Source organism: Echeneis naucrates, chromosome 6, assembly GCF_900963305.1.
Source record: "Echeneis naucrates chromosome 6, fEcheNa1.1, whole genome shotgun sequence".
In the NCBI taxonomy this organism is placed as follows: domain Eukaryota; kingdom Metazoa; phylum Chordata; class Actinopteri; order Carangiformes; family Echeneidae; genus Echeneis; species Echeneis naucrates.
This window is the reverse complement of record NC_042516.1, coordinates 14,309,897-14,333,341: the sequence shown is the minus strand read 5'-3', so window position 1 is coordinate 14,333,341 and position 23,445 is coordinate 14,309,897. Positions and strand designations below refer to the sequence as shown.

The window sequence follows — 23,445 nt, the reverse complement described above, 5'->3', positions numbered from 1 at the left end:
TTGTAATAGGTTGCAATGGGTTAAGATTTAACAGGGAAGTGAAAGTTACATCGTATACGTTAACTTTTCTACAGCCTGTAAATCCCAATATGAGGCCCAATTATATAGAAGCTTCTGAAAGCAGAAGTGCGGTAAGTGTAGCATATTTCCCTCTTGGTCACAGAGTTAAACAGAGCAATGTTTATCTCTGAAGGGTCTGCATCTGCTTGGACTTCAAAGTGTGAAGATCGATTTGCATGGACTGAGTTTGACGGGAAATTTAATCATTCCGGGCGTGAAGTAAGAGACGCTTCCTGTCTTGCAGGGAGCCGTACTGCTCATGCGCAGACGGGCTGTTTCCATGGCGCCGCTCGGAGCCGCCGATTAAGTTGATTCTGCAACTTCTGATTCAGTCCATCGGAGACACACACCGAAAGCCTCTGGGCGATTTCATTCACCCTACCTTCACTTTTTAATTGTTCTCCTGCTGGTGTTTATTCCTTTCATGTGTAAATGTAACTTTCTGAAGCACCTGTCCTGCTGACAGACTAATCATGGGTTACCAAGCGGTGGAAATCTTTATTTGAAGAGGAGCGTTTATATTTGTGTTTATTATTATTATTATTATTATTGTTGTTATTCCTGAAGTCCTCGTCTTTCGTCGGAACAAGGTGAGTAATTCCTTGTATGATAAAAATCTAACAGACATTTGTTATCTTGCATTTATTGTTGGTAGTATTCTTTATTTCAGAGCATTGGTTGTCTGTGGATGAAACACAAAATGCGAGATTAGATGCAGAAACAACAGCAACAACAACAAAAAATCCCCTTTAACTTAGCTTTAGTTGTTAAGAAAAACAAAATCAACAAATGCTAAAGTCAGGAACTACCGGAGAGGTTTATTTCCCTTTTCCCCGCAGCTCTCATTGGTCTGATGTCATGGTGAGGATAACTGCAGAAAAACTAAAATGTGTAGTATGTTTGGTGGGTTAGCTGAGTTTTAGGCTGTGCGAGGCAGAAGGCAAAACATGTGATCAGCCTTTTCACAGAGGAAACCTTCTACCCAGGCTCAGCTGTTCTCTAAGCTATGTGGAAATTTCTCAGTCCTCACCAATATGCAGTGGAGCCTTTGTCGTTTGCAGACATGAACGAACACTTACTTCTATTATAACACTGCATACACTCAGTTGGCTATGTGATGTTCACCAGGATTCACCATTACATATACGGTCACTATCATCCTGCTCAACTCATTTTCCTAACTCATTTGCCCTGCAAATATAGACACACACTCCACTGGAGCCACACAAGTAGCAATGTGCAGATGGATGTGTGAGGATGCCACTCTGCCGACTTTGTCTATTGTCCTCTGTTCTACTGTTTAGATGAACTGCTTCAGTCAAAGGCTATGGCGCACATCTCCCATACAGGGCAGCAGCAGCAAAAATGAACTAGTCTCCTCCAAACCCGCCAGGATGAACGGCTGGTCGTGGCCTCCCCAGATCTTCCAAGTGATTGGCTGGTTGATGTTCTGCTACCTCGCCATAGTCAGCTTTGGGATCTACATCCCTCTTCTGCCTCTACCGTGGAACTATGTGCTCTATTCTGTATCCTTAACACACAACACAGCAATACGCTTTCTTTAGGACAGCTGGTTATAAGACAAGGATTTTGTTGTTTGTGCTGTCTGTATGGGTTCCAGTCATACCAGACATGACTCTGTCTCTGCTTGTGTGACCTCTATTAAGGCCAAGAGACATAATCACTGGTGTTTTTGTCACAAGTCGAATGCTGCATGATTGAGCTTCACTCAGCATAACAGTCGATTTCTCCAGACCTGACTTTATTTCTTACACAACAAAAGTTCCACTTGTGTGCAACAGTTTGAAGTTTCTTGCTCTATTACTTAGTATCCTCCACTTAGTCACATTTTACACATATTACAGTGTTTTTTCAAATATTAGTGCTGTTTTCCTTGACCCTTGTCAACAGCTGACAGGCATAACATTTACTGTTCACTTTCTCACCCATATTGCAGCTGTTACTATAGATCCAGCAGATGCAAGCGTCAGGGCTAAACAAAGTTACTCAAGGCCAATGCCACTTTTTGACCGCACTAAGCAACAACATGTCATCCAGGATCTCCATTGTTATCTATGTGATGTAAAAGTGTATGTTTTCAAAGCTGTAGTTTTATGTGATTTAAAAATCATCTGGCAATTGTGGAAAAAGATGTGTTCTCATGGTGTTAATTTTCATTGATTTTATTGCAGTGGCCCTAAAGTAAAACACTGCGGTGTTTGCAACAAGTGTGTGGAAGACTTTGATCACCATTGCAAATGGCTAAACACCTGTGTAGGTGGCAGAAATTACTGGTAAGAAGAAGCTTTGGATCATTACTGTATCTGTCCCCTGAAATGTTGTATGCTCCTGTATGAAAAATCAATTCCAGCTTTTGTGTGTTGCCTTCAGGTACTTCTTTGTGGCACTCTCCTCTGCTACACTAGGTGTCCTTCTTCTTGTTGTTGTCCTCTTATTCGTCTCCATTCAGCATTACCTGGACCCAAACAGTCTACGGACTGCTCCACAGTATGGTAGTGAGTCACCCCAATCTTAAACTTTCTGTTTTTAAACTGGGGAGAAAATACGTTGAAGACATTTGTTTTGTCATCTCAATAAATAAGAGATTTGTTTTTCTACAGGTTTGTTGGGGAATGGGACCTGGCTGGTGTTTTTGCCCTTAACACCCATAAAGACTAGTTCATCTGGTCTACTTATACTGGCCTTTATAACAGTTATGCTGAGCATCACTTGCCTGTTACTGCTCTGTCATCTGCTGGGTTTTCATTTTTATCTATGTGAGTCACAATCTTTAAAACATCAATTTTTAATTAGGTTATTTGGCTAATTGGGTTTCATAATTTCCTGTGGCCTTTCCTCTTTGTTTGTTTATACAGTTTATAAGGGCATAAGCACGTTTGATTATGTAAAGATGCAGCGTCAAAAAGAAACTAGAAGACGAGACATTGAACCAGGAAACGCTAATCCTGTCAAAAACAATAAAAAGGTCCGACAGGTGAGATATGTCATTTGCCTCTCACTGATAGTTATTTTTTAATTCAATCGTGTCTGTAAAACATGTTTTCTCTACAGAAACAAGAGAGCTCAATTGACTGTGAGCCAGCCTTATCACAGAGTTCAAGGTAAAACTAACTCCTTAGAGTAATTGTCAAACTACTATATCAAAAAGGATGATCAAGGCTGCTCTGCTTTTCCTGCAGTTCCTGCAAAGTTGACAGCAATGAAGCACTCAGTAGCCGACTTTCAGGGTCTATATGTACAGAGGTAAAGATGTCTTCTTACAATATAAGTCATTTTAATGATTTTATGATTTTACATGTTTTATGTGGGGCGGTTGTGCGTGTGGTACACATATGTATGTATGCATATATGTGTGTGTGTGTAAAATACAATATCATGAACATTTTTTATGATTTAGATGGAAAACTTCAAAAAATCTGCAGCAAGGGAGAACAGTTTCCATTATGGGACAGAAAATCCCAAAGAGAATACACCAAGTATGTATTTGATCACATCCATCAACATCACTGTCACACCTTACTTTTCTCCTTTACAGAAGAGCAGGTAAATTAGCAATGTCTTATCAGATAAGACAAACAACTCTGAATCCATGCATAGAATTCAGAGATCGTTGAATCTAACACTGTTCTGATTTTGTCAATGGTAATCACAGTTTAGAGGTGTTTCAAATTTCATCTGTAATAACATGCGTGCAATGTCTGTTACATACAGATTATGCGGCTTTTGTTAATAAAGTTCAAAAATATTGGTTACAAAAGCATGTTAGCTCATGAGGTTTGTTAATAATCCTTTTCTTTTCTCTTTTCCTGTGTACATAAGGGGAAATGTCTCTGAGTGAAATCAAAAGCTGGAAGCCTGATGCTGATGAAGAGGCTCAGTGGCCGAGTATAAAGTCTGTTGACGCTGTTCCTGGAGTGCAGGATCCTCTGGGCAGCTCAGTTATGACTCCAGACGATTCTTAGCTGAGGGGGAACGATTGGGCTACGAGGATACGCTGCTTCTAGGAGCTATTTATTTCAAAACTAAGCTTCATGAATCTGAGTCACAGAGGGACCATGGACCCGTTGTTGATACAGGCAGAGGGCATCTCGGACACCACTCTAACATGTTTGATAGCCAACGTGGCAGTTTTCCATCTCTCTGCATCTTGTACAGTATGCAGAGTGAATAACCGGGGACCTGTTGTGTTGTGTTATGTTTTGCTTTGTTTTTATCTGCAATATGTTTTTATGGAAGCTGAATTATTTAAAGCATTGTTTTTATCATAAGGCTAGGGTTAGAGGTTTACAGAGAGTCAGAGTACAGAAAGTTTAGCCCAATTTCAGGTTAGCCTATATTCAGTTAGCATGAGTTAGATAGATACAGTGTGAAAATGCTGGCATCTTCCTGAAAAAACTGAGCCAGATGATTATGACGTACTGTACATCTTATCATTTTATTTCAAGACCACAGTTAGGACATCCAATATATTGTCTAACTGAAAATAGTGTTGCTTTTCAAATGAGCTGTGGATATAATACAGCCAGCAGTGTTTCATGCCCATTTGTTTTGTTGTTTTTTTTTTTCTTTTTAGCAAAATTTAATAGTAAAGAATATAAATACACAAAGTTTTCTCCATTACTTTTTTTTCTTCTTTAGCCACAGTGGCACTAAAGGAAGTCTTGTCATTTTGAGCGTCTTCATGTTTCTATGTCAAAATGTAGACACAGCTATTTGGAATGCAAACTTGTGACCTTTCAGAAAAATGAATGTTTTTATCATTAAAGTCACCCTTTTCATCTTTGCTTAGTCTGCATCCCCGGCTATAGATTAGCCAAAATGACAGTTCTGAGCAATGATTGAAATTTTTAATTGCGATTAGCTGCATGATTTTCTGATATGATTGGTGGTTTAAAAAAAGAAAGCAGTTGCTTAAACTGCCAATAATAACAATCTAAATTTTATCCATTTTATGATTCAATTATTAAACCAATTCAAATGATTAATTGTTGACTGTTTATTTTATTAATCTTTTACAGACTCTTAAGTGGTTGTCACCTGTGCGATTCAAACAGCTTTCTTGGTGAGAAATTCAGAGCAGTATCTGTATTTAATGAATAAAATTCATACATATACTCTTTAAAAATAAATGTATGTATCTATTTAGACTTCAACTGATGGCTGGGAGAAAGTTGGAGTGTTTTCTGTACACTCTTGTAGCGGTTGTACACTTACAGTATGTTACATATTCTGACCACTAGAGGTCTGTATACACTGGGTGGTTTGCATTGATTGTATTGTGCCAATCCGCTTATGTGAGACAGTACCCTTCACCCACATCAGCTGTATTCTTGCAGGTGAGAACTTGTTGGGTGTTTAGGCTTGAATTACATGTTTCCAAATATCTGATAATATTGTGTGGCAGGAACACAATGAGGCATTTTTCATTGGTGATATTTCGCCTTGGGCTAATGGAAAAGCACAAGTAATACTAATTTCATTAACAATGGCTCTGTTACACTCCTTGTCGTGATTTCACTGTCAAAATCAGCCATGACGGTGAGTAAGCATGTACAATAAACCAGGACAGTGAAGATGAATCAACCAATCTAGTTCAACCATCATTATTTGCACTATTTAAACCAGTGCTTCACCGGTTGTTATCAGGAGATGTGGGGTGTGTTCTTTTGCAGGGAAGATCAGCTAACTGACTGGCTAACTGGCCTAAATTTATGGTTATATTACACTGTGGCAAATATTACTCTGATTATTGTTTTGCCTAAATCAGTCAGATAAAAGCTTGAATAATAATGTATGAGCAGTCAGGATAATCATTAATCCATGTTATGATTACACAACTAAACAAGTTGTTTGTGATAATTCTTACCACATTTAATTATTGTAGTTAAATATCCATGGGAAATTCCAACTGCTGGCAGCGTTGTGTGTTGCTCCTTTTACCAGTCATGCTTGGTTTATGACAAATGCTCATTTCACAAATGGGGCAGAGAGGCTGTTCAACTTGTTCAATCTGACAATAATAAAAGCCCAAGAGTGTGTTTTGGATTTATGCTCCTTCTGGCCACAAGGTGGCGTTGTTGAAGCAGCTTGAGTATTCATTTTATATCATCAAGTGATCACACTTACTCAGCTGCTGTCATCATGATGAATCTCACTATTCTGAGCTCGTTCCTTCACCGACGTTTTAACACATTCTCCCTTTTTTAACAGGCATATCTGGGAGCTTCATATTACAAGAGCAAGGCCACGGAGTTACATAATGCTCATCCCTCGTTGTGTTACACTTCAGTGAGCTGGACATCAGAGGAAGGACTTTTATTGGTCTTTTTTCAGAAGGTGTTTCATATTAGTTTTACCAACACTTTAGCTCTTCTTATATGACAGAGCCCAACCAGATAGTCCAACAGCAGCACGGTCAGGCTGAATATTCTGCCCTGTGTGCAACCACACATGGAGCCTGCACTGGTTTTTAAAAAAAAATCCCCCCACCTCCGCCTCTCACGGGCAACACAAGATGCTCGGAGAACCCGTCACTTGTTTACCAAGCACACCAGGAGGGAAGCAGCCAATCAGCGGCCTGGTTTCTGTTCAGCATCTCGCAGGGAGGACCGAGCCGCCAGGCACAGCGGAGCTCAGGCTGCAGAGGGACAGGAAGGAGGCTTCTCAGCGGCGCGACGCACAGTTATGGTTCTGTGAAAATTACGAGGAGGTGGAGCATTTCAACACCAGGTGAATAAAAATGAACATGTTTACAGGAGCTGTGTTGTGTAAAGAGTGGGTAATGCTTTTGTGCCAGCCTGTGGCTCTGAAGGACTTGCTGTTGAGTGTTCATGTCTCTGCATGCTTCCTTAATACAGATTTTGCTACGAAATGCTCTTTGACTTGTGAAGACGTGTGGCAGCGTGCTTTGCCCATGACTGTGAAACCTGAGGAGGTTTTTGCCCACAGTGCCATGCTCTGCACCGACAGACGTATATTAGGAGGTGACAATAACAAACGGATCACGTGGACTCTGTGTGAATGTATCTGGCATTTGCAAGTTTATGTAACACGTTTTGCTCAGACTGTCTGGGTTGACTATCTGGAGCTGCCCAGTAACACAAACATGAGCCTTTTCCTCTCTGTTTGTGTTATAAACGTGGGTCCTCTAATTGGAGACATTATTGGCTGGAGAGGATGATTGACAGTCTATTTGTCCTGTGGCTGCAGCCTTTGTGCTGCTACAGAGAGGGATTACATAATTATGCATGGGGGGAACATGTCCCCTCTAATGTTTAGCTTCTTGGTTTCCCGAGGAGCAAATCATTATTTAAGATATAAAATGGATTCATATGAATGGATGGAATGCAGATCAAATATGTCAAAAATCAGGGGAGGTCGTGATACTAGTCAGAAAACTAATAAATGCACCATGATGTACAAAATCCCACAAAATTACATTTGTAGAAGGTCATATGTTTTTTTATTTCTCAGTCAGGTCTGTAGCTGTGTCCACCCCAGGTTGAATTAGGTATGCATGAGAAGAGGTGTTTGTCCCAGATTCACTGTTCTAGGTTTCATTGCTCCGGTCCAAGAATATTTGGGCCCTGTCATAAACAATTAAACTCCTGAGTCTAAATCATCCCATTTGTGTTGTGATGATGACTCAAACTCAGCTCAGGCTCAGAAAAATGTATTGCTTCTGGGCAAAATTATGTTTGTTCTTTTAAACAAAATTGAAAAGTGACTTCTTTTTCTCGTTCACCTTTATGATTAGTTTCAATTATGTGCTTCATTTTCTGAATAATGGTGTTAATTAATTATTTAAATGATTATACAATGCAATTTAACTTGAAAAAAAAAATCTTTAACAGGGTTCTACTCAAAGCTAATTTGCTGCTGGCTCAACAACAACTGCTAGCTTTTCTCCATCTGGTCATGTCAGGGATGTTTCAGCTGTCTGGTATCGTGTGATGCTCTCAAATCTGCAGTTTCATAAGGACCCCTGCTCTTACTTTACACTCCTAATACCTCTAATGGGTTGTTGCTGTTGCCAACAATCACTGTTGTTGCTTGTTTCGAATGTCTTGTTTTTCTGCAGCACAAAGGTTGCTAAGATCTTTGACTCACAGAGAAATTTGAGGCTTGAGAGGAATAGGGACTGACAGAGAAAGTGTGCTGATGACCTCAGACCCAGGCTGCAACATAGTGATGTCATGCCCTCTTTTCTTGTGCCTATGGGGAGAGCGTTAAGGAGGAGGGCAGTGGCCAAATTGGGAAATTGTTCAGAGGTTGCATTAAGTGTTGGCATGTGGGAGAGTTCAAAAGAGACCATTTATTAGGCATATGTATGTGCAGGATACAGTATTAGTCAAAATTTCCCATAGAAATAGGAAAGTTGCAGTGAAACCTTGACAGGGAAACTTCTGATCGGTACTATATATTTGTTTTATTTTGCCCTGTTTAAGCATGCATCGAAGCAAAGCCTTTGGTAACCACAAACTCACGAGGACTATAAAAGTGAAACTGACTGAAGATAAAATGCAGTCCTTGTTAGTATGGCAAATAGTATAATATGCCAACAATTACTGAGGTCTAAGACTATGAGCAGGCTGATTGTTGAGTTACACTGCTTTCAGTATACAGTATGTTCAGTATCTCATTAATCTGGCAGACATGATGTTTATGTTACATGTAGCTCAGCCAGGATTCGGACAGGGGGTTTCAATGGAGCAATGATGCGCTCTGCTTTACCTTTATGACTGACTGATAGTCATATTTTAAAGCAGCTCTCTCACAACAATACTGATCCAGACCAAAAGCAGATGGTATCGCTGATGCCCACTCACTGTGAAGGCGTGATGGAGGAGTAGGCTACTGTTCAACACCCCTCCCTTTTTGACATCACATTGCTCTGAGAACAATGTCATCGTTTTGTGAATTAAACATCATCTGCCAAACTAATAGTTAAACACAAGATGGAGTTTCTTGGTGTTTCAGGGTGCATGCTGTCCACTGGCTGATCTCCTCCCTGGAGAATGAACAGAATTTTCCAGCCACAGCAGCGAATTGTTGCTATGAATAGATCTGGTTCAAAATAGGTCAATTTATAGTTAAAGCACTCATCTGTGCAGTGTATTGCCAGAAGGCGAGTGTATGTAAGCATGCTGTCATCCAGTCACAGTTTTGTCTCTGGAGATATGCCCTTATCCAAATGGCTTCTTGTGTGTACGTGGAAAAGTGGAGCAGAAAAAAATCAGCATGATGCCGTTTTAAAGTGGAGGGCACAGTTGTCGAATTATTTGTAAAAAGCCAAAGTGTACTCAACGTTTGATTTGTCATAATTAACTGCTTCAGTCTTACAATTCAATGTCTCAGTCACAATTTGTGTATTAGCTAAGACAGATGTTGTCCTCTCCAAAAAATCTATGATTATTAAAAAGGGTCTGTCACAGCACTACAATGCCCTTCACATCAGTGTGTGCTCAACTTCGGATCTCTCATTTATTGAACACGATGTCATTGAGGAGGCTTTTTTGTACTGAGGACTTGCACACTTGAAACTAGTGGCTATAAATTGGAGGAGGAGAATGAAAAGGTTCTTTTGTTCATGCCGATTTTAATGCTGTCTGACACAAAGGAACACACTCGGCTGGTAGTTAGTCTACTGAAAGGATGTTTGACTCATGATTGAAGCTCAGTTTTGGCACCACAGGAAGTTAGGCTACCCAGACACATCAACACCAACATTACTTGAAAAAGATTCAAATGCATACTTACTATGGGAAGAAAAAAAAATCTTCTTGCATTTTACTATAATTCTGCTAACAATGAGAAACTAACCTCCTATCAGTATCATCATTAAAGTTATTTTAAGATGAAGAACTCACTTCTTAAAAAACAAGCTGTACAGTCATTTAAAGTGATTGTGTGATTATATTGGTGTAAAAGAAACAAGGATTATCCAAGTACACTGTATATTGGCAATATTCTATCAAACCAATTGAATTTCAATTAGGACATTTCAGCTATAACAACTTTTAAACTTGTTAAAATTATATCACACAAACTTTTATATGACTGTAAGGTTCTGTAACATATAACTTTTTATGTGAAATAGCTTGAATCACAAGCTCAATTTCAATACATTAATCTGACGTTGACCTAAACAGCATCCCAGTTAAAATAAAACTGTAATTTCTAACACATAATCGTAACCTACCTTAAATGTCTTTTGTAAATCTGAATATATCCATTGTGAAAAGAAACAGATAACTCTTAAACCTTGAGACTTAAAAGTCAATATAATATCATTTACCTTGATATTGTAAATTGATTTGTTTGACTGAGCCCCAGTATGACCTGGTTGCAGCAGTATATTTTCACTTATGCTTCAGGATCAAAATGTGAGTTGTTAATTTGATTTCTGGATCAATTTAGATTTCACATTAAAAACAAAATGCCCACATGCATAAGCATTCTTTATGGATTGTACTTCACTGATGAAGGATAAAGTTGAGAAAGAAAAATTTCCAGCCTCAGCAACTTGTTACTCCATCTCATCTGTCTTGGCCTGAGTCCTAGATGACATATGACTAGAAAAACTACTGGCATCAATAGTGGCGCTCTGCGATGTCACCATGCGTGTGTGTGTGTGAATACATGGGCATGGGTCCGACAGTGAAGCCACTGCATTGGACAATAGGCTCCCAGTTTGTGTAAAACTGAATGCCATTATTCATACAGATTAATAATCTCCCTTTTTCAGTCCTAAGAACTGACATCCTGATTATAATGGCGTTATGCAGTGTCAATCTTGGAACTTTTGTACCCATTTAAGTGTCGACTGCACTTAGGGAGGTCACGTTTGTGGTTGCTGGCCACAAGATTGTGGAAACAAAACCCTTGACTTTACAGTACATGGTGCCAGAGGGGGTGAGTGAAAGAACTTTATTGCTGACTTGAGGGAACTGTCTTGAAACTATTACAAGAAGGCGGAATAGTCCATGGGACACAGCATCGCTCCTTCTCTGCTTTGCATCTTCTTTGTATCTGTTTTAACAACTGGCAAATAGTTTTTAAGACTTTGTTGGGGTCTGCTTTGTCATGGGAACCCACATCCGTAAACGGGGCTGAGCTGAGTATGGGAACAGCTGAAAGGTGAGCAGAGAACCATCACTTGCTACAAATACAGTGTAGAGAAATAAAGAAGGGTTTTTCTTGCTATTTTGAATGACTAATCAGACCTTGCAGCTTCTTCTCCAGAGGTAGATGGACTAAACTAAGTGCCTTTGATATCGCTCAACTGCGTGGCTGGGTTGAGAGGGTGCTATCCTGCCTGTGCACAGAGATGCTAATCAGTATAATGATGTGCTTAGAGAGGAATCTCTGTGCTCAGAGTGAATTATATCATCCAACGCGAAATAATACAGTAGTAATGATCTATTTATACAACATATTTCTGAGTCACATTACAAAGTGCTGCAAATTTTTACACATACAGTGCATGAGAGATAAATCAGACAAAATCATGTTGTTGCACAGCTAACAAATCGATTTGTCATAACAGGTTATTTATGTTTAGAAGGTATTTGAAAGTAATGTGGTCATATTTATGATAATGGCGATTTGATCTTGCTCCATGTTAAGTTGTGGTTGTTAATCACTCCATCTGGATGGTTTTCCTTTAACGTAGCTGTTTGTTTGCATTTGCCATTATCTCATTATTAATTGCATTCATGTTGGAGGATGATGAAGACTGACAAGGGCAAGTGGAATATTGAACTTTTTATAGTGAGGCTTTGGCAGTTGCTTCTTTATTCTCATTTTTCTTTTCCTCGTGTGCCACAGTATTCACCTGCTTTCTCATCTATCTATCTATCTATCTATCAATCTATCCCACAGCACAAACAGAAATCAAAAGTCCGCTCATTCAAGAACTCCACAGAAGGAACCGCATTCCTGCACAAGCATGGCAGACAACAAGTAAGTTTTAGAAGTCTTCAATGGCTTAGGAGCCTTCACTTCCCATTTTGTGTCTTGGCTCTCTGTCATATATTGATTACCTTCACCTCTGCACTAGAACGCAAAATATCTGCCCATTCACAGGCAATCTGAGCACACACCTATGGAGAGTCTAATCTTTCATATAACACATACCATACAGAAAGGGACAACCACAGACAAGTCAGCAAGCTTTGCCTTGACCTGAAGGCATGATGGATTGTTTATTTTCTGTAGCAGTGCTTTTCTACAGAACAGGGTGAGATCAGATATGTTTCTGATGAAAACTCTCCTCTTTCTTCCTGTCTGTAGAGTAAATAAATGTCTTTGTTCTATCTGTTGACTTCTATGAACTTTTAGCTTTTCCTGGAAAAAAGAAAGAAAAGTCAGTGAGTGTAAAATTATGCCTGAGTGACTGCTCCATTCAAACCACTTGTGCTATTGTACAGTCCTGTTGTAATCTTAATGTTCAGTGTGTGTGTTTTCAGGAGTGGTTTCAGCGCATGTGTACATTTCCCATTACATTACCCGGATGAATGGTCAGATGACACAACTTTGATCCCTTTCAGAGACAACATAAACGACTTTAAAGTCCAGACAGCCAAGCATCCTAACCTGGGCTCTGCCCCTTTACGGCCACACACTGAACAGTCTAAAGACCGAACCTCCAAAAGGTTTTCGTCTGAGTCCAACGGGACCAGTGAAGGGGGTGTAGGTTCCTCCACACCGGTGGAAGTGACCGCTTTGGAAGAGTCATTTCGCCGCTTCGCCATCCACGGTGACACACGTGCTACTGGCAAGGAGTTGCACGGCAAGAACTGGTCCAAACTCTGCAAGGACTGTGGTGTGATTGATGGCAAGAACATCACCCTCACTGATGTTGATATTGTCTTCAGCAAAGTCAAGTAAGAAAGGCACCAACTATATTTTCCTGTAAAGACTGAATAATGTAAAAAAGGGGTGGGGGTTACTTTTCATTAATCTGTCAGCATCTGAGCTCTCATCTGTAATCTTGCAGCTGGGATGCCATAACAAGACTATGCTCTTTTGCCACATAGTGTTCCAGTGATGTTGAAGTGGCAAAGATGACTAGAGGTTAAGTCACAGAGACCAGTATGTTTTTAAAGGTCACTAGTGTAGAGTGTTGTGGTAATGAGAACTGGCTGAAGACTTCCATTTAAGTATGAATGACAAAGGCTGTTTATTCAGGCTGCCTCATTCTTCACCTCCTCAGGAGTCATCCATTAATGTTTCATTTAAATGAAGCAGTGTCTAATAATAAGCTTTGACCTCAATATCATATCACCAGAACAGGGAACTTTTAATCTGTCCAGCTGTTTACCAAATGCACTGATTGTCTGCAAACCTTTACACAAGGACAGCAGAGTGTGGACAGTTTGGAGATGTTCATTCATACACATGGCAGCTTTGAAGTTTTTTTTTTTTTTTTTAAATCCCAGTTGAATGATGGGAATAAAAATGTATTCTGCTAGACATCACCAGAATAGAGTATGGCTAGAAGACACTTATCATGTCTTGCTCCAGAAGAGGAGAGGAAGCTTGGGAATCTAACACTGATTTAGTGGATTTTCCATCTTTTGCCAATGTGTAACCAAAGTTCACACTCAGTCATTTTGTGTACACACATATATAAGTGATTCCAAAAATGGTTTTACTGCTATTTGGCTGCTCTAGACTTTTTGCTTTTTTTGTTTAGAAAAGATAAAGTATTTCAAAAAGCTGTGTAAAAAATACTTCCACAAGACCAGGATTAACTACTCACTGACTTCTGCTACTAACAAACAGTACAGGACAAACTAAAATAGCTCTATTTTTCATTTTTGATTTCTTGTATACTAAAAACAATGCACATAAGGATAAAAAATAAAACAGACTCCGGCTACGCTTATTTATGCATGCTTTTGATAAAGAAGAAACCAGAGCTCCTTTCATGACTAACTTAAGCTGGATAGTCTCTGCTGAAAGACACAACAACTTAGCCAAGACTGGGACCTTCACAAGCATTTTAGCATTTAACATGGGTTCAATACTTATATTAACTATACAGATAAACTTTGATTTTTGAAATTGTGTTTAAGTTACTTAATGTTTAATTTGATTTATTTTTTTATTTATGTTTTCGGGAGGGGGTGGACTTTGCCACACTGACATCACCACCTTCACAGTTGGCATGACAATGGGTGTTCATGTTCACAGCTCTGAACATTTTCCTTGGCCAGATGAAAAAAAGCTGACTGTGGGATTTAAGCTTGTTTACATCCCACTCTATTGGTAAGCTATACTTAGAAATGTGGGAGCAACGTGGTGTAGTCCCTTTAGAGATTGAAGTAAAAAAAAAGCATGTTCCGGTCTTTTCACACATGCTTTTAGTGGTGAATCTGTGCAGTCTTGTGTATATATTAGATCCTTGGATTAGTGTTTACCATGTGAATTTTGTCATCTGAGCTATACAGATTTTAATCAAGGTCCCAGGCAGGCCGATGTATATTTTGAACCAGCCTCGCCAAGGAAGATAATACAGGAAAATCTCAGTATGTGTGGTGTGTGTACACTTCAGGCCACCACATGATGAAAGGAGGTAGGTTGGAGGGTGGGGGGTAGGGTGCCTTTTCATGTAGTTTCTGACTCCAGGCGTGACTGAACCAGGCAGGGCTGCCATGTCAGAGAGGCAGATATCTGCTTTCATTTTAATCAGCGTCAAAACTCGTCGCTTGCACTGAAATTAAGCATCTTAATGAGCACTGGCTAATCACAGCATGGCTGAATTAACCCTTATTTATTGTGGGTATGGAGGACTGCTGCGGCACATTGAGTCTCTGTTGTTCTGCCTGCTGGGACCCAGAATGCCACAGCTTTACCTATGGATGACAACGAATTAATGACTTATGTTATGGTGGCTTCTTTTTCTAGGCTTTGGTTGAATTTCCTCATCCCTGAATATGATTAAAGGTGACTCACAAGCATTTCTGCATGAAACAGATGCACCCAGCTCCTCTGTCAGATCCATATGGATCATGCACTGCAGATGGATGAATAATGTTAATAAACTGCAGCTTAGCCAAGAATAAATTACACAGATATCGTTCCACTTGCCCTCTAACCTTTCTCCTTTGTAACCTCATCACAGCCTCCTTTCATTCACTGTTTGCACAAATGTAAACTTTGGAGACTTTAATAGCAAGGCATTGAGCACTGAGCTTCAGAAGACACAGTTATCTTTCTTGGACAGATACAGTTGCTGGAAGTCCAGTTTTCCTGCTGACAATAGACAGCATGGAACAGGCACGGAGGAATGGAGCTCTCATATGCTCAACACGGATGGATCGCCCAAACAAAAACGGATGAGTCAAATTAATAATAAACCCAAACGTCCCTGTTTACTGTAGCTTGTTGCTATGACAGCTGGTTACCCTGGGAGACTGCATGGTTTATAGGCAGTTGTTTAAGTGATTTATCACCAAGGTAATTGCTGTTTGTGTTTGTGTTACTATGGTCTTTTAATATGGAAGTGAAACAACTGGAGCACCCTCAAGAGGAGAATGATTGATGATGATGATGATCTGTGTCACGGTGTTATCACTTATTGCAACAATTTGAGCTTTGAAATGGGAACGCAAAGCTTCACATCAGCTTTCCAGGAATTTAACTGGAGTCAGCAGGGCGAAATTAAAAACATAGGGGCTTTGAGCCCCAAGCCCCAAGTACTGTGGCTGAACTATAAAGCTGCACAGAATATTATCTATAATCTAAAAAGACAGTCACATATACAGCCCACAGCTGTGTTTCTAAGTCTGCGGAGTTGCTCGGACAACAGTTAAGTACTGAGACGCACTAGGAGACCAGACCCAAACAGTAAAAGTTCACTGTTTCACTTACTGTTTATCTCAGCAGGATACCATCTCCATGCTGTCTTTCATCTGCCATGCACAGCCATGTGATCACACATGGCTGAGTGTACACTACTATTGGCTCTAGGACTGTAAAAACTAACCAAAAAAAAAAAAAAAAAAAGATCTGATGGGATGAAGCAAACCTATGTACAGCATTTTTGTTCTTGGTGCCTCAGTTAAGCAGATATATCTTCATGGATTTTGTGTGCTATACTAAAGCTCCAATCCTCCTTAAATTTCAGGAAGAAATCCTGTCGTACCATCACATTTGATGAGTTCAAGGTTGCTCTTGGAGAGCTGGCCAGGAAGAAATATAAAGACAAGAGTGGAGAGGAAGCAGAGGCAGAAGTCTTCAAGCTGATCGAAGGGAAGTCACCTATTATTGCAGGAGTCACGGTAAGACTTGAATTATGAATAATCCTGATGATCAGACAATCTCACCAGCAATCACAGAATAAACTCAAATGTTTTCCAAACATTCTGACAGAGAGCCGTGGCTTCCCCGACAGTGAGTCGCCTTACAGACACCACCAAGTTTACAGGCTCACACAAGGAGCGTTTCGACGACACTGGCCGTGGGAAGGGTAAGGCGGGACGAGTAGACATAGTTGACACTTCAGGATACGTCTCGGGATACAAACATCAGGGGTCATATGAGAAGAAAGTTACTAAAAGCCCCATTGCCAAACCCATGTGAGGGTGGAGATGAGAGAAACATCTGATCAACTGCTAGGATCATTTTATATATAAAAAAAAGAATATTCAAAGAAAGCACAAGAAAAGGATTGCATATATTTTCCCACCCATCTATTCTATGTGTGTGTGTGTGTGTGTGTGTCTGAGAGAGAGCTGTTTTTGAGTTCCTCTCTTTGTCAAGTGTGAGAACTGGAAAACTGTTTACATATATTTTTACAAAGTCCTCACCAGCTGATACATTCCTGTCTGATAGCAAATTACTGCCAAACACTGAAGAGAAGAAATGAACTGCTATGTTATAAATACTGCAGCTTTATTATTATGATAGGGCCTTATGATATTTATTGAGCACAATGAGCAACATGCCAAGAAAAACAAAAGTGGAACAATGGTTTGACGAATTAACAAAGTTGCACTTTTTAATAGAAAAGTTTCTACTCCCACATTTATCTGAAAGAAATGCGCTTTTAATGAGTGTTGCAGCATTTCAGTGATAATCGGCACAGATCTTGATATTTTATCATTGTTCATTTCTTTCCAAAGTAACTGGTAATTCTTGTGTGTCGCCCTTTGTTAAGTCGTGTTAGAATCTGCTGTTAATTTTTTTTGTTTTCATAAGCTCACCCTATCATTTGAACCATTTGCCTTCAGCATAAATGAAGAAAGATATGCCAAGAGTTTTGTCAACTTGATTTATTTTATTTTATTTCCTTGTCAGCTGCCAAAATGAAAGTCCTGTGAAGCAGGTGCTTTAAAACAGCCTTCTTAGGAAACTGTTTTATCTTACACTGTCATGTAAACCACTCAGCCAACATGCATTTTGAATATACAATTGGTGAATTCAGCTGAAGGAAGCTCCAACCACAGCAGATCAGCTCAGTTGTATAAGATTGTATTTTTAACATTTTGCTTACATTGTTACTTCCTCATCAGATTTCTATACAGCTGTTCTAATATATTTGTGGGAAAATTGTATATATTCTAATGGCTTAATTTATGACACTGGGCTCATGTTTTTTTAATTATTTTTATTTCTCCTGTAATGCTGTACTTTGTGCATGCTATGTATATGGCATTTGATTCAGAAGCATATAGATGACTATAGGAGTTTGTCATATCTTATCCAAACTGCTGTGCCTGATGTGAGGACAGACTACTGGACAGACTAAATTACTTTAGTGCTAAAAAATATATTAAGAAGCGAAACATGATTAAAATTTTGTATTGCTTGAAATCAATATATATCATCTTGTACATGTACAAAGTCAGCTACCCTGTCGTTTTAAGGTACCTTTCATGCGTGACGCTGTAATCCAAGGCACAAATTTTGACTGAGTTTTAATGTTGCTTCCTGACATACTGCATAATTTATATGATAAAGGGAAATTGCAAGTGGAATACTTTTTTTAGAACAATATTTTTTCAACATAGTGACACTGCTTTTACTGCACCTGTCACACACACTACCACAGCTTATGAAGTCGAACGCAAAACTAGCAGCTATTAGTGTTTTAGTTTTTGTCTGCTGGAGTAGCTTGGCTGTGATTTCTGTGCTTAAAGCCAAATACTGTGCATCTTTTAATGCTGAGCAACAATATTTTTTTTCCCCTTATCAAATTACTTTAAATGTTCTATTGTGCCCCAATGCATGCGGTGTGTTTTTGTTCTTGTTCGTTAGACTTCTTACTGCGTGCTCATGATTTGTAGTGCTTTATTGAAAATAAAATAATTGAAAAACCATCTAAAAACCAGGATCTTTGCTGGTGTTTTGGATGTTTATGGGTTTTTCAGGAACATTGTGAATTTACTTCAGAGTAACACCAACTAGTGACCTATAGCATTCACATAAAACATGCACAAAAAAAACTTTTATGTGGAGTCCACATTCTAACCCGGTTTGCCAGATCTTGCATTAGTATTTGTGAGATGTGTGTGTGTCTGTGTTTCCAGCCCTAAGGCAGAGGTATAAATAAAGTCACAGTGCAGCTGGAATCTAGATGCATTCATTCCACTGCAGCGTACAAAACAGATGGAGACACAAATGACCTAAAAAAATAAATAAAAACTGGGGAAACAGCCAACAGAAGCTCAATCTTGTCTCTCTTCCAGGAAATACATTATGACCTATGAAGAGTTCTCCCCCTAAAATAATGTGCCAACATAACAACCCTGTCACAATCTTATATACAGTCTTAATTGAATGAATTGCCTTTCCCCATCTTCGTTTACCTCTACGACCACAGCCTATACATTTTGTTTAATTAACAAACTTTTATCAAACACATCAAAATTAAATGTCCCCTGCAGTGATATGAGTAAACTAAAAGTTAATTTAAAACAGTCCTTAACTTCAGAGGCCCATGCAGTGGCTGCCATGCTATATGACACTTGGCATAGTCTTGCATTGATAGTTTCATACCAGTGTGTATATCTCTTTAATGTTCTTCACTTCCCTTGAGCTCAGCAAGCAAACAGTTGTTGGTCGCCACCAGGGGCCTGCAGTACATAAACGGAAAAATTCTTATCTCATAAGCAGTAATTCAGACATTGGTGTCATTGCTCAGATATGTGCATCCTCTTACCTGTGGCTTTCCTGTAGCATGTTGGATAATTCCTTCACTTTCTCAGCCTCCTGTACTTTCTCCTTCAGCCCATCAATCTCTTTCTTCAGCTCCTCCACTTCTGCCCGAGCCTCTAAAAATGAGCATGTAAGTTGGGTTTAATGAAAACAGCATGAGTCATAGTTATCTCTACCTGGGTTTTACACCCACCTTTAATCTGAGTAATAGGTGAACTTTTCGTCATAGATTTGAGATACTGTTGTTCTAACTTGATGAGCTGTTTCTGTAGAGCAACATTCTCTTCCAAAACAATCCTTAACTGCTCATTTAACTTGCCCTAAAATGAAGTAAAGACAAGACAGAGCCAATGCTTATCAAAACTATTACGGTCTCCTCAGGCACACCGTTGTTCCAATTTCTGAATCCACTCACAACTGCACTGCGAGTTTCCTCCAGCTGAGCAGAGAGGTTATGGACTTCAGTTTTGTGCTTATCCTCTTGAGCAACCATTTGAAAGTTCAGTTCACCAGCCTCGCTTTTTAAGGTCCTAACCTCAGCCTCCCGGCTGGAAATATCATTTTCCATCATCGAGAGGATCTGGATGGCCTGAGCTGAGGCCAAAAATAGAAACAATGAGAAGATCATTCATTCATTATCTCAGACTCCACCACATTCCCCAAACCAAACCCTAACTCACACAGGAAGTTGTTGTTTTGATGCAGAGATCTCTCTCCTGTCCAGTGTTTGTCCACAAGATTGAGAAGCATCTCCAGAGGTTTCCTGTAACTACCCTGGAGGATAAATTCAGAGATACAGGAAGTTGATATACAGGAAAACAAACAACCTAAAATATCATTTGTCAAAGTAGGGAAGGGGTATAATTTACAATTTAGACAAATTAGTGAGAAGACTGAATTAACTTCCAACCCTTTTTTTCATTTTTGTTTGCTGCTGCAAACTGGACCCCCCCTCTGTCTTTTTGAAGCTGGAGTAGGTCAGTCTTGGAGGATGTAAGATGGGGTTAGAAGGGTCGGAAAGATTCAAACCAGGTCGATGTGGACTCGGGGGCCGGATATTAATAAATGAAGAACTATGACTTTGAACTGAAAAGAATTGTGAAAATACGCAGTTGACAACATATCAAGACAATGAAATTTGGTCTTTGTGGAAATGTATAATTTATGACAGGATCTTGTGTAGTGCCAACACTGAGGTCTTACCAGGATTGGGGGTGAAGTGTCCCTTGGCCAGATGTCTGGTTTGTTTGAGGACCTCATTTTGTTTTCCAGGCACAGGTCTGAGTTTCTCTACATAAGGGCCAAAGGACACCTTTGGTCTTTCAGACACTTTTAAAGAGGAAGAACCATTTTTATGAGATGGCTCGCTCAGACGTGGCACTTTGGACTCTGCATTATCTGTCAAATAATAAATAGCACTATAAAACACTGATATTAATTGACATTGAACAGACAGGTGTGCTTCTGTCTCCACCCAGTGGTGATTTTACTTATTGCAATTTTTAAATCCCGAGTTCAGCCAGCACTGAGATACAGTACCAATTCTAATCAAGTCAAAGGTTTCTGTACACTTTTTCATGCATTGTAACTTCTTAGTTCCACATAAATCTGTGACTAGAGCCGAGAAAGTTTCCATCCAACCACACAGTTTGGTTTCTATGATGTTGATAATCTCTGTCCTAAATCAGACACATAGACAAAAATCCCTCTGTTGCTTTGACTGACTCTGGAAAAAACATACCATATTTTGTGGGATGCCTGGGATATCTGAGGATGGATTTAACCAGTTCCTTAAAGAAAGAAAAAATAATATATAGTTGGTGATTTTATAAATATATTGATGTTGATATTGTGTCACATACAGTAAGAGGAAAGTAACCTGTTTCGGTGTAGAACTCCTCTGTTCTGTAAAATCTTTCGATTCTTTCCTTCTTTTTTCTGAGGAAAATCATCAGTTTGAAAACAGTTTGACAATAACAAAATCAGATAGTTTCATTGGAGCTGAGAATTGTTTGGAATTTAACATCTAACCTTCTGTCTCCTGATCAGAGGTGGTTTCACTTTGGTCTAAAGAATAGTTCAGTACAACATCATCAGTCTCAGTAGTGAGAGACAGTCCTTTGATTAAGCGGCCAATTAAGGCCAGTCTCTGATCACTGCATCTGGAAACCGCAAACAATACCTGTCAATATTACAATACATCTTCCATTTAAAGCCTCTGCATTGCTCCATGGGTAGCTGCTTTCATTCAAATTCAAAAGAAAGGTCACTCTTGATTTAATACATCTTACAATTACAAGGGTAGATTTGAGTAATGGGTTATGATATGATGTTCAGTGTGATTGGAAATTCGAAGCAGCTATAATATTCAAAACTTTCTTTCTCCTCATTTGGCAAGATTGTTTCAGTGCATTTTCTATGTAATCCAGATTTTTAGACACACCCACATCAAATATAATTTGAAAGCTAATCTAATATAAGCATTTGATGAAAAGAATACCTTTGGTGTTCACCCTGGCTTAAACAGGGTTTCTTCTGTTGAGGTAGAAGGTCAGAGGAGAACTGTGTTATGGCAGCTTTGCGTTCAGTGTCTCTGACTGAACAGCAATCTGTAAAGCAATGGAAGACACTTAATACCAAAAACAAATACCAAAATCTGACACAACACACTGAGTGAATGGACAGTATCTCACCCAGCTTGCGGAGGTTGGGCATGGTGTGTACCAGATGAGGGCGATAGTTTGGATAATTTCTGGTCAGAGGGTTGAGTCTGAGGTCCAGCTCTCTCAAAGCCACCAACTCGTACAACACTTGGAGCTGTTCAATGGACGGTATGCAGTTATAGTAAAGGATCAGCCTCTCCAACGATTTCAAGTGTTGCACGCCCTGAGAGGAAAGCAACTTTAACGGGGGATTCAACAGTTCAATTCAGATTTTTTAGTCCCCAAAGTTTAAGAAATCCTTGTTGGGTTGAGTGTTTTACAACTGGATGAATCATTTGGACAGTCGTTCGTTAAGCCGTCATTTCCATTTTAGTGAAGATCTCGAGGTTTGACATCATATATCTTCCATGAAAACCTGAACAATCCGACGCAGGTCGAGAGAGTCAGTACGAAGATGATAGCTATTCAACGCACCTGAAGAGAGACGAGTGCATTGCAGGAGAGATCCAGAGACTTCAGTCGGACAAAATTGTTCAGCGCGTTTCCCAGATGTTTGATCTTCTCCTCAGACGTCCCCGGGAGGACCAGAGAGCGGACATCACCTGTTCCACAAGTGTGATATTTGTTTAACTTAACACTTCAACTTGATCTTTTCATGCTGCGTTTTGCACAAGGCGCTGCTACGTTAGCTGCTGTTAGCTAGCGTAGCTTCCATTTTTTTTTACATAAAAAACCCGAAAAATGTCATGGTTTGAATCTTAATGTTTACTAATTTTTTATTGTCCCATAATGTTTTATCAGCATGCGATAACATTACCTAGACAGGGGTGTTTCAGTTGTAATCTGTCCCGTATCCATTGCTCCGTAATGGTTGTCAAACACTCGGCCGCCATACTTTTCGAACTTTTGGTGCCTTCAGGTGGTGTCGGAAAAAAAATGTGTTTCTCGGTCAGGGCACCGAACAGCATCACTCCCACTGCTGCACCGCACCGAGCAGACACTACTCGAAAGAGAAGGAAGTGTGTTTTTATACAGGTACATTGTAGTAATCGTTCAACATTGCAGTTTACGTTTAGCATTCATGCGTTTATGAAGGTTTGTTCTAATACACCCATTTACACACACACACTTAGTTAAACAGATTAACAGAGGGTCCGGTATGTGGAAGGATGGGCGGGGGTCTGGTCTCTGTGGAGGGGTCTCTGCTATTTGCCTTGATTAATAGACACTTAACTGTCATCAAACTTTTGCTTAACTAAGAATTTAACCTTTAAGCACCCGCTGAAAAGCCAACTGTAGTGATCGGAGGTTCTGTTCTGAGGATCGTGAAGTCAGCGACACCAGCGGCCAATGGCGAGTCATGGTTCAGTAAGAAGATTCGAATCATTAACCCGGATGAATCAGGAATCGTTTGGGGCATGCGCAGTGTCCCAGTCAGCACTGTCACGTGTCCAAACACGCTGCCGGTGTGTTAACCGATTCGGTCAAGTTCCTGTTCCCCTTTACGCCGATTTACTGCTGATTCGTGCGTAGC

General features: G+C 39.7%; 3 protein-coding genes across 8 annotated transcripts; 2 read left to right on the top strand and 1 right to left on the bottom strand.

Moving 5' to 3' along the window:
- The first annotated feature begins 247 nt into the window (after window positions 1–247).
- On the top strand, window positions 248–5,102 carry zdhhc11 (zDHHC palmitoyltransferase 11). Of its 3 annotated transcripts, XM_029504746.1 has the most exons (11): window positions 248–650; window positions 1,410–1,586; window positions 1,972–2,150; window positions 2,253–2,354; window positions 2,452–2,576; window positions 2,682–2,837; window positions 2,937–3,055; window positions 3,133–3,182; window positions 3,261–3,324; window positions 3,479–3,557; window positions 3,901–5,102. In XM_029504746.1, the coding sequence occupies exons 2-11, from the start codon at window positions 1,455–1,457 to the stop codon at window positions 4,041–4,043; spliced, it is 1,149 nt and encodes a 382-aa protein (XP_029360606.1). In that variant the 5' UTR covers window positions 248–650; window positions 1,410–1,454; the 3' UTR covers window positions 4,044–5,102. The 3 variants fall into 3 exon arrangements, with proteins under 3 accessions (XP_029360606.1, XP_029360605.1, XP_029360604.1); XM_029504745.1 differs by having other exon boundaries at window positions 248–1,586; window positions 2,452–2,573; XM_029504744.1 differs by having other exon boundaries at window positions 248–1,586.
- Window positions 5,103–6,689: 1,587 nt separating this feature from the next.
- tppp (tubulin polymerization promoting protein) lies at window positions 6,690–18,599 on the top strand. Its single transcript, XM_029503849.1, has 5 exons — window positions 6,690–6,810; window positions 11,965–12,045; window positions 12,633–12,968; window positions 16,217–16,370; window positions 16,462–18,599. Exons 2-5 carry the CDS (start codon window positions 12,032–12,034, stop codon window positions 16,669–16,671), a joined length of 714 nt encoding a protein of 237 aa, XP_029359709.1. The 5' UTR covers window positions 6,690–6,810; window positions 11,965–12,031; the 3' UTR covers window positions 16,672–18,599.
- On the bottom strand, window positions 16,859–22,854 carry cep72 (centrosomal protein 72). 4 transcript variants are annotated; one of them, XM_029503848.1, is made up of 14 exons: window positions 22,729–22,854; window positions 22,386–22,513; window positions 21,942–22,134; window positions 21,749–21,857; window positions 21,280–21,410; window positions 21,128–21,186; window positions 20,990–21,038; window positions 20,452–20,538; window positions 20,159–20,334; window positions 19,929–20,022; window positions 19,664–19,842; window positions 19,442–19,568; window positions 19,253–19,364; window positions 16,860–19,166 (listed from the first exon to the last, which is right to left on the bottom strand). In XM_029503848.1, the coding sequence occupies exons 1-14, from the start codon at window positions 22,802–22,804 to the stop codon at window positions 19,106–19,108; spliced, it is 1,581 nt and encodes a 526-aa protein (XP_029359708.1). In that variant the 5' UTR covers window positions 22,805–22,854; the 3' UTR covers window positions 16,860–19,105. The 4 variants fall into 4 exon arrangements, 3 of the variants coding, with proteins under 3 accessions (XP_029359708.1, XP_029359707.1, XP_029359706.1); XM_029503847.1 differs by having other exon boundaries at window positions 20,452–20,646; window positions 21,942–22,065; XM_029503846.1 differs by having other exon boundaries at window positions 16,861–19,166; window positions 20,452–20,646.
- Window positions 22,855–23,445: the final 591 nt, after the last annotated feature.